This window comes from Limulus polyphemus, unplaced genomic scaffold (genome assembly GCF_000517525.1).
Source record: "Limulus polyphemus unplaced genomic scaffold, Limulus_polyphemus-2.1.2 Scaffold48, whole genome shotgun sequence".
Classification (NCBI taxonomy): domain Eukaryota; kingdom Metazoa; phylum Arthropoda; class Merostomata; order Xiphosura; family Limulidae; genus Limulus; species Limulus polyphemus.
The window spans coordinates 1,424,435-1,435,852 of record NW_013665658.1 but is presented as its reverse complement, the minus strand read 5'-3'; the positions used below and the strand labels follow the sequence as shown (position 1 = coordinate 1,435,852).

The window sequence follows — 11,418 nt, the reverse complement described above, 5'->3', positions numbered from 1 at the left end:
TGTGTTATGAAGAAAGTCATTTCTATTGCTGTGAAATACATGTGTTATGAAGAAGGTTGTTTCTGTTGCTATGAAAGTCATATAGTATGAAAAAGGTTGCTTCTGTTGCTGTGAAAGTTGTATGGTATGAATAAGGTTGTTTCTGTTGCTGTGAAAGTCGTATGGTATGAAGAAAATTGTTTCTGTTGCTGTGAAAGTCATATGGTATGAAAAAGGTTGTTTCTGTTGCTGTGAAAGTCGTATGGTATGAAGAAAATTGTTTCTGTTGCTGTGAAAGTCATATGGTATGAATAAGGTTGTTTCTGTTGCTGTGAAATACGTGTTATGAAGCAGTAGGTCGTTTAATTTGTTTGAGTGCAGACTGCAACGAAAAGTTACATAGTATTGTAATGTGTACAGACCTATAGAATCCTTCTTGTAGAAACCGACATTCGAGTCTAACTATACTTTTAAAGAATCTAATAGTCCTTAAGTTTGGTATGTTTTTATTTTTAAATGTTTTCAAAGGCTTAAATGAAGTTTATTCAGTTCTTTATGGACCCACATCAAAGTCTGACCTGTGAGTCATTATATATCTGCCCATAGGTTACAATTGATTTTGTCGTAACCATATGAGCTTAAGAGTGTCTTATTGCACAGGGCGACAGATGTAGCTTGAGTTAAAGTGGGGAACACTACAGAATATAGAGAACTGTTAGACTCCTTGACCGGCTAACTAGAACTGTATATTACGTGGTAGGAACAAGTGTGTGTGTACGTATAGAAAGCTAGGACGCCTTGTTTGATAGTGCAATACACATAATAAATTGATAACCGTGAACATGCAACAGCTTATAGGATTAGTTTCGGGTGGGGAGAGTACAGGATTAGTTTCAGGTGGGGAGAGTACAGGATTAGTTTCGTGTGGGGAAAGTGTAACTGCTCACACTTACCACTAGTAGGCCAGTTCAACTAGGCAACAGATTGTTACATGTGATGGCCCACTTACTGATGCTGTATATGTAGTCAACCAATCACAACAGGTGGAAGTTGGAACACCGTACTACACTACCAATCTGGACTGTGTTATCATAGATTTAACCTAGGCATGTGTTTACAAAACCAGAACAAGTGGAAGTTGGGAGACCGTACCACACGTCCAATCTGGACTGTGTTATCATAGATTTAACCTAGGCATGTGTTTACAAAAACCAGAACAAGTGGAAGTTGGGAGACCGTACCACACGTCCAATCTGGACTTTCTTGTCATAGATTTAAGCTAGGTTTGTGTAAACAAACCAGAACAGGTGGGAGTTAGAACACAGTATCATACGTCCCATCTGGACTTTCTTGTCATAGATTTAAGCTAGGTTTGTGTAAACAAACCAGAACAGGTGGGAGTTAGAACACAGTATCATACGTCCCATCTGGACTTTCTTGTCATAGACTTAACCTAGGTACGTGTAACCAATCAACCGAAACAGTGGGAGTTGGGTCAAAGGGTACCACATCTAATCAAGATTCAAACTATATATAAAGCGGTAACGGCAAGGGTAGGTGAGGGGGTAGCGGACGCCACCTCTGAAATTTGTCTCCCCTCTAAAAGTTTCATTACATCTCCTAAAAGCAGTGTTTCAAGTTACGAGGCAAGTGCACACACACACATAGAAACAAACAACGAACAAAACTTATCCAGTTTCTGATTAGCCGTGTTGTCTTTATAGCTAAATACAATGAAAATGGAGAAAATCTTCGAATCTTCTCGGGCAGGTTGAAGCATGAGCACCCAAGTCCAGTGAGAAGATTACATTGGAACCTTGAGCTACGACAATAGCTAAAAAAGGTACTCATAATATTAAACGTAACTGTTTTGTAACGTATTAATACATTTCCGCACTTTTATATGTCTGCGTTATGAACTCTTACAAGCTGTTTCACGAAGTAATATTTATATTTTAATATGTTCATTGAGTTTAAGAAGGTCATGTTGAAATAAAGCTTGTAATTACGTGATTAATTTCCAGAGTCAGTGTAATAACTCGCCGAACCGGTAAAGAACCTTAGAGAATATACAGGCGTATGGTTGTGAAGAACAAACAAATACAAAAAAAAGTTTTTATACAGTATCTGTATTAATGTTAGAAATTAAGCAGTATTTTATATAAAATAAGTGCTGGACCACTTTTGCCTCACCCTGTAGATTATTATATAAAGAAATTTTCACAAAAAACACGATATTATTTTTTATCGCCCAGACTTTCTGGGTCTACTTTCAAGACTCGTGTTACTAAGCGTTGACGTTGTGGGTTTGTCAACTTTTATCAGCTGTTTAGATCGATAATCACAGAGTTAATCTAACAATATTATCCACCCAGAGTAGTTTTCTGAAGACACAACTAATCCTTCTTCATTATATAATAACACATCAGCTACTACCATTAGACTTGTACATCCATTGGCTCGCAGGCCTTGCTAATAAGAGAACTTAGTTGATTTCAAGGACCTTTTCCGAGTGCCTTGTTATTAGCTGGTTTATATAAATGCTTTAAGTATTTATACTTTGTCGCGGTTTTACAGCGATATCCTGTTTCAAAAAACTTCTTTATTTTATTTTTTCCCAACTGGATAACTTTAATTTTTTTTTACAAACTGTTTTTTCACCCAAACAAAGTAATGTATTTTTCTTACTGCCCTCCCTATCCTGTAGTTATAGAAATGTAAACATAAGAAAAGCTATTTAATGATATTTATAGCTGTTGACGTTGTATTATAGTTTACTTATCACATACAGTGACGAATTCGCAATCTCGTTGTGAGAAGACATGCCTCTAAACCGAGGTTGAAATATCCTGGTGGCTAAGTTTCAAGAAAGTTTTCTATGTGAGGAAACTATGAGACTTTGGAGGTTGAATACTTTATATCAAAACGATTTTGGAGCCTTGCCAAGTCCGGTAATGCTCTATCTGACGACTAGCATCTTGACAATAGCGCTGCAGCGTAGTATACATTGTAAGACTATCATGTCCAAAGCATATCACTCCTCCCTGCGCATTTCCATAAGACAGCTAGTGATAGCTTGATAGTGCTATTTGAACAGTCCATTAGCACAGAAATTCACAGTCCAGCAAGTTGACTTGTATGTTTTTGTGTGGAATAGTATAAATACCAACTTCATTCTCTAGTTGCTTGAGGTAAGTGACGGTTTAACGAGAGCTATGACTGGAAGTCTTATCTTAGTGAACCCGTACCATAATACTCTCGTTTCCAGACAGATAACTTTCTTAATTATGTTGTGTTCTGTTGCCTGGGGTACATAGAAGGCTTTCACCACTGACTTGTGAGTTCGTGGATTTTCATCTGCTAGAAGATGCCACACATGCTGCTTAATACAACTGAGGTACGAATTTTTTTAAGTATCTCTCTGGGAGGTTCTGGTGTCCCAGATTGATCCATATTCCTTTGTTTTCCAATGCCGTTAAATACAAGGGGTATCTACGTCTTGGAAATTCTAAATCTCTGATCTGAACACATCCATATGATCTGAATATATGAATATTTTTCGTCAGAAAGGGCTGTTGCGTACTTTTCCTCAAAACGATTAATTTTCGGTGGCGTCAGAATACTTACGTAACGCTTAATAATGTTAAAATGTAGTTCTATTGCGTGCTGTTCCAGCGCGACATTATATCGGTTGCAGTTGTCGTGAGTTGCTGATTTGCACATTCAAAACCATTCTAATATAATGTACTCAACCTTGTATTACTAGTCGGAGTAAGGCCATATTTAATAGGACATCAGTTAGGCCTGTTGTCCTGTATCCTATCAGTTGTGATAAACGTGTTACCCCATTTCTTATTTCAATCATGTTTTAAACTACAAAGGCTGTTGCTTTATATACTGCTAGTTCTGACTCTAACAAATAATTATAAAAAATAAAATAGAATAGGGACGGAGCTACGAAGCTCACACTCACTACGTGTTTATACCAACAACAAAATCAAGTGAGTTATAATCAAACTTCCCCTCTCAGCTCCAGTTATCCAATGTTCTATAAAAGCTGTACGTATGTCATCTTACAATACAAGCCCCTCACCCTCACCATCCCCACTGTGAAGATGTTTAATATAATTACAATATATTGTGTTTAACAGGATAAAGTAGTGTTTAAAATGTTGCCGAAATTACCTTTTTTCATTTTTAACGTCATTTGATTCGTTGCTTTATTGAAAATGTGTGTGAGAAAGCTAACGGCCATTACGTCTGAATTTTACTTTTTAGCCATTAGTGAGCGCGCTTTCTTTCTTTTTTTCTACTTAGTTTCTGTAAACAAGCCTGTATTGGTTGACCGTGCAAGAAGTGTTTAAGCTTCGAGAGTACTTTAGGGCTACATATACGCGTTTCTATTTGTATAGATTACACTAGACACGTGTCTTTATGTATATATATAAAGTTAATTACATTAAACAGATGTCTGTTTATAAGGATTACACCACACACGTGTCTTTATGTCTGTTTTTTACACGACAAACATGTATTTATGTATATATATCATATCACCCAGGTGTCCTTACATATGTATATTACATTAGCTACGTGTCTTTATGTATATAGATTACACGACAAACGTGTACTTACACATGCAGTAAACTTTATTCTCGAGTCACTATTTGCATAGCTCACCATAGACAAGTGTCTTTATAAATGTATAGGATCACATCAGACGTACCTTTACGTATGTACATTACATCAGACACGTGCCTTTACGTGCGTACACTACAACAGACACGTGCCTTTATGTATATGTAAAAAATAGATAAGGTAAACACCCATCTGTATAACGATGTTTGTGTAAACCTAGGATCTGTATAGAAATTTAGTCAGTTGTAAATCCGCAGTTGTAACAGTACTATTACATTACCATTACCGAAACAATACTTAGTGATTATTGGTCCACAGTTGTAACAGTACTATTACATTACCATTACCGGAACAATACTTAGTGATTATTGGTTCATAGTTGTAACAGTAGTATTACATTACCATTACCGGAACAATACGCAGTAGTTGTTGGTCCACAGTTGTAACAGTAGTATTACATTACCATTACCGGAACAATACTTAGCGATTATTGGTCCACAGTTGTAACAGTAGTATTACATTACCGGAACAATACTTAGCGATTATTGGTCTTCAGTTGTAACAGTAGTATTACATTACCACTACTAGAACAATACTTAGCGATTATTGGTCTTCAGTTGTAACAGTAGTATTACATTACCATTACCGGAACAATACTTAGTGATTATTGGTCCACATGATAATCTACATGAATTGTGAACATCTCGGTGTTTAGGGAGATATTTTATTTTTTTACATATTTCCCCTCTCATTATAAATTCAATGAAGAAGACACGAAGTAGAAATGTACAAGTATCCTGCGTTTGGTAGAATAACATGATTTTAACACGGAACAAAGATAAGGGCTATATAGCAGTAGCAGCATGTAGGCATCGGGACTTAGATCTTTGTAGACCTGGGAGGGTCAGGTTAGCCTGGACCTCTTCCTCCCCCTGAATTTGTTAGTTTACAGCTGAATATTCTTTTAATTATAACACGAGGATCGGAGGTTATGCTATTGTATTTACTCTGACCTCTTTCAAGGCCATGTCCATGTATGGTAATCAAGAAAATATCTTATACGAGAAACACACTTTCATTTTGTTCGTTATTGTGAAGAAGTCACACACATGTGAACAGTTCCAGTTGCGTTTCACATATTTTTCCATTAGTTTGGTTACTGTAAGAGCGTTGTACATAAATACCCTTTTCAATGCTCTCCGAGTTAACTAAACCAAGGATGTTATAGTCTTAGCTTATGGTGGCCTTAATTTATGTTATATTTCTAATATTGAAATTAATTGGCGAGACCGTGAATGGTGCTTAGGGCAAGTTTCATCATGTATACAAAAACGGTCTAATTCACAAAATAGGTAATTTTTATGGCAATTTGTTTAGAAGTAATTTAGAGAACTATGTATGAGTCTATCAGGCAGCGTTTGTATGTTTACATATTTATGTAGAAAGGCTGACGATGTAGATCTTGGTACTCGGTACTGAATTCTGTATTGTTTGTAACTTTCTTATGTGTATGTTTTGCGTTGATCCAAGCTGGGCACGCGTATTCTATGACTGGGCAGATGTATGTTTTGCGTTAATCCAAGCTGGGCATGCGTATTCTATGACTGGGCAGATGTATGTTTTGCGTTAATCCAAGCTGGGCATGCGTATTCTATGACTGGGCAGATGTATGTTTTGCGTTAATCCAAGCTGGGCATGCGTATTCTACGACTAGGCAGATGTATGTTTTGCGTTAATCCAAGCTGGGCATGCGTATTTTATGACTGGGCAGATGTATGTTTTGCGTTAATCCAAGCTGGGCATGCGTATTTTATGACTGGGCAGATGTATGCTTTGTATGATATTGCAGTCATTTTTAAGTTTGGTGGTTTTAGTATTTTCCGCCGTTGTTGGAGGATGTGTGTCTTGTCTGTCCGTGCCACTAAGATTTTCCATTAAAAATGTTTTTATTGGATATCGTAAGCTTAAGTCTTCTTCTTAAAATAAAGAAAAAAAAAACACGCGCGCGTTTTGTCTGACCGATGAGAATTGAAGTTAAGCACAAAGCTACACAATGGGCTATCTGTGCTCTGCCCATCACGGGTATCGAAACCTGGTTTCTAGCATTGTAAGTCCAACTATGTACAAGGGTTAACCTCTAGGTGAAGTTTAGGGTTAGCATGACAGGAGTCTACTGTTTAACATTGATAAAAGAAGGGTTAACCTTTAGGCGAAGTGTAGGGTTAACATAACACGAGTCTACTGTTTAACATGGATAAAAGAAGGGTTAACATAATACAAGTCTTTTTTTTTGTCGCGGATTAAAATACGTTTATTATTTGAAAAATTCAAAGCTCAGAAATGAAACAGAGGCACTCCGGTGGTTTTTTGTATTTATAGAGTGAAATGTTTATTTACAGAACAAACTCTTACATGTGGTTTGTAATTAACATGTTTTGTTATTATAACATTTTTATAGATTTAGATCCAAATTTTCTGACACACGGAAACATGTCCTTAATGCTCTTAACAACGACACAAATGTTAGTTTACACTATTCTACTCCATTGGGCCTATTTAAAATAACTCATTTTAATGATAAAACGATCGAAACAAGATTAATCGGTTTTATGAATTATATTAGATGAAAAAATTGTTTGAAAACTCAGAGCGCTAAGTCTTAATTGTTTCATCCTTATTGTGAAAAATTAGAATTATACTAAAAGAAGTTTAAAGTGCTGACAGAAATAATAGAATTCGCACAATTCAGGCTATAGAAACGAAACTAAAACCCAGTTTCTGGAGAAATTACAAACGGGATAGATTGTTTTAAGGTCAGTTTCGTCCCTTTAGTTGAAGTCTTCTCACTGCATTCCATTTTATTGTTCACTATGTTTTTTCTGCTAATATTTTTAATATAAGGAAATTAGAGTCACAACTGCAGGGCAAACTTATCAACATAAATCAGTTTTAGAAAACCTAGCTTTAGTTAGTTTTAAAGCTAGAAACAATAAGATGGAAATCACACAAATTAATATTAAGTATCTTAGTTTAAATTTAGAAAAGAAATCGCAAAACAGTCAGCGTTTATATGTGACATGAAGCCACAAATATGTGTAATTAAACGTGTCTATTCTTGAACCAGTGATCAGTTTCGCTAGGTAACATTGATGTAAACATGAAGACCCGAGTATGTATAATTAAACATGTCTTGAACCAGTGTTCGGTTTTGCTATGTAACATTTGTGTAAATATGAAGCAACAAGTATGTATGATTAAATATGTCTGGTCTTGATCCAGTGTTCGTTGTTGCTATGTCACACTGATGTAGACATGAAGCCACAGGTATGTATTGTATAATTAAAAATGTCTAGTCTTGATTCAGTGATCGTTGTTCCTAGGTAATACTGATGTAGACATGAAGCCACAGGTATGTATTGTATAATTAAAAATGTCTAGTCTTGATTCAGTGATCGTTGTTCCTAGGTAATACTGATGTAGACATGAAACCACAAGTATGTATGATTATACATGTCTATTTTTGAACCAGTGTTTGCTGTTGCTATGTCACACTGATGTATACATGAAGCCACAATGTCTAGTCTTGATCCAGTGATCGTTGTTCCTGGGTAATACTGATGTAGACATGAAGCCACAAGTATGTATGATTATGCATGTCTAGTCTTGATACAGCAGTGTATTGTTTATTGTAGTGTACTAATTGTATTTAATTGGTTGAGTTAGTTATACGAAGAACTGACGAATGACGCGTATAAGCTTTAGGTGTAAATTTCGTCATATTATTTTTCTTGCATTAACAGCAAGAGTAACTGAGTATTTGATATATATAATATGTAAACTAATTTTACAAGCGATTTAAGAAGTTTAAGATTTAAAACTCTCACAGATGTACTAAGATATAGCGAAGTTTGTGTTAAAAAAATAGTTCTTTTCTTCTTAAGGAATAGGTTTGACCATCGTGAAGAAAACTCTTGGCTCAACTTTTCAGGGTGTGTCAGTCGGTGCCCAGTGGTGGCAACAGGGTTTGGTCGTGAAGTTTTCGGGGGGGATGGAGAGTAAAGTTGTTTCGCTTCAGTTAGCCGAGCTGTTTCTGGAAAGCTACAACGAGACAAATGTTAAAACACGTGCTTTCTCTAGTGATGTTGGTTCTGGAGCTAAGTGTAGTACTTCTATTAAAGAAACCGCCATGAGCTGCGTTACCAAGGCAACAAAAGAATTTTCACCGAGAGTGTTGCCCAACATGGACAGGTTGGTCAATAAAACAGACATTACTGAACTTCTTTATGGCTCTTCTTTGGACAAGAGTAAAGACTATAAAACTTTTGTCCATTCGATTGTATGTGAACCTATGGCCTGTAACGTGAGAGTCCCACAAAGTACAGTTCAAAAACATGATGAAGTTCTGAAAGACTCCCACGGAGATGAGTTGGGTCACTCAGAAGCTAGCCTAAAGAAAGCTGTGAGTTCTACTGACCTACAGACCCCTTATGACACTACTCCATCTGTACGTCACCAGAAGTTAATGCGCGCAAAGTCTACAGAATCGGTTATTCCAGCCTCTATATCTTTTTGGAACACTGACTTGCAGTCTTGCAGTGGAGCAGAAAATAGATTTTGTACAAATAGTAACTTTAATAAACACGGAAATGTCTTATCACGACTGAAGTTAATTGGTTCAGATTCTGACCTTACACTTGCTAGCCGAGAATCTACACCAAGCATTTGGGGCAGAAGGGTCATCGTTCAAAGGCCAAAGGCTATACGTATGTCCACTCCACACCTTTCAACCTTTACAGAACTAGAAATAGAACCACCAAGTCGACGAAGCTTCAACTTTATCAGCGTAAGTCAAATTCTTAATCTTTTTTTATATGTACATAATGTTTGTTGTCTAACCTTAACGCACACATTTATACAGAAAAGAGTATTAAGATTTCTCTTTGTTGTGATTTTTTTAAATCAGAGTTTCCTATTCTATTAGACTAATATCAAAATTTAGCAGATATTTAACCAGGATAATTGATATTTCATGGTCATTTATTGTAACATTATAGACGTGTTGAGTCTATAAATAAATAAGTTTTGTATTGCATATCGGAGGATTTAAGTTTTCTTCTTCAGATTCCTTAGATTAAAGTAACCGACCGAAAATATTAACTTCCAATTTAAGATTCAATGCACATTAACATTAACTGTTTTTGTGTTCTCGGGAATAGACTTATGATATTTAGTATTTTTCATCAGTTTTCAAACGGTTATCATTATGTTATGATCTACTTAGATTATGGCGTAAAGTTTGATATCATAGATGATGTCTTGTTTGCTGGTGGTTCTGTTTGAGTTGACGAACTGTTAGGTTTCCAGTTTTGAAGGTATGTTCTGCTTGTTTCAGAAATTCGTGCAAAGTTACACAAGGGCTGTTTGCGAACAACCGTCTATAATTTTTAAGTGGTAAACTAGGCACAAAGCAGCTAATCAATAGCACGCCTCTCCCCGCCAGTTCTTGAACTACTATTATCAGACCGAGTAGTGGGATTTCACCAGCACTTTTATAGGGCTCACACAGGTCCAATTTACTTGAAGAGCGTTTTTGCAGCAATGTGAAGCGAACCGTGAATCCTCGGATTCACAGTCCTGGTAAGCTAACTTCCGGCCACGCCCAGTCCATCTTTCTAAGCACAGAAATATGCGAAAATAAATTTATGCTACGATTTCGCGTGATTGCAAAATGTTTGGCAAAAATTTCATTCTATTTCGTTTGTTTGTTTGTAATTAAGCACAAAGCTACACAATGGGCTATCTGTACACTGCCCACCACGGGTATCGCAACCCGGATTCTAGCGTTGTAAGTCTGCAGACATACCGCTGTGCCATTGGGGGGCTACTATTTAGTTCTTCCCATAAATGTATTGCGATCATGAATTGTGTTGATTTATTACTCATTTAATTGCTCTATTTGCTGTATTATATGATCATATCTGATTATTTCATCAGTATTCAAGAAGAGTTGAAAATTGTTCACACTTTTGAGAGCCCGAACTGCTTGAGGTCATCTTTTTTAACCTTTGGTTTTAACACAAAAGAGGTAGAAGATTGAGGAGGTATTCGTTGCAGAACTCAAAATGATCAGGGTTTGAACTTTGTTCGAAATCTTAACATCTATTTAGAAGAATAATTCACCGCTCAGAAAGTACGGTAATAAGTTGCATGGTGTATTCTTGTTCACTTGCCCATCTGTCGAAGTCTCACGGTTCGAGAGTTTCCTTATGTCGCGTCCTCTGGCGACAACTTTATTGATTTGTTAGTAACTGCAGCTATGCCGAGATTCACATGCTGTTATGGCGTGATGAATATATGGTAATTATTAGGTTGTGAGCATCTCTTGTGAGATTAGAAGAGGAGAATTCCTGGATCATTGATGGTCCTGCCAAAAGAAGGCGCCACTACACCTGTGGTCTCTAGTGCTTCTCTTGTCCTATGGATCATGAAAGTACAGAACTCTGGCGCCAATTCCCCATCATCTCTTGAACCTTTTTCAACATTTTTTAAGTGAAAACCAACAGATGTTATCGAATCCAATGTTAAATGGGGAAAAGTAGAAGGGTTTGTTCGACAAACAAGGTACTGCTTTCACGGTCTCTTGATCTCTACTTTCAGGACACGTTTAAGTGCATTTTTAATTTTTGTTATTAAAGCAAGTTGACAGAAAGCAACATTTACCGGCATATTATACACACGGCGTCAGCTAACATTAAGGGAAGTTTTATATTCTAAATCCATTGGAATTGAATTAGCAATTGG

The 11,418-nt window shown here is 36.5% G+C and overlaps 1 protein-coding gene across 2 annotated transcripts in view; it reads left to right on the top strand.

Annotated features, from left to right (window-relative positions):
* Positions 1–1,743: 1,743 nt before the first annotated feature.
* The window catches only part of LOC106462819 (puratrophin-1-like), a 132,250-nt gene continuing 122,575 nt past the window's right edge, over positions 1,744–11,418 (top strand). The window contains exons 1-2 of one of the 2 annotated variants that reach the window (XM_022390440.1): positions 1,744–1,822; positions 8,559–9,460. In XM_022390440.1, the coding sequence (XP_022246148.1) occupies positions 8,666–9,460 (795 nt within the window). In that variant the 5' untranslated portion in view covers positions 1,744–1,822; positions 8,559–8,665. The remainder of the gene's footprint in view (positions 1,823–8,558; positions 9,461–11,418) is intronic. The other variant, XM_013922782.2, reaches the window with a different exon arrangement.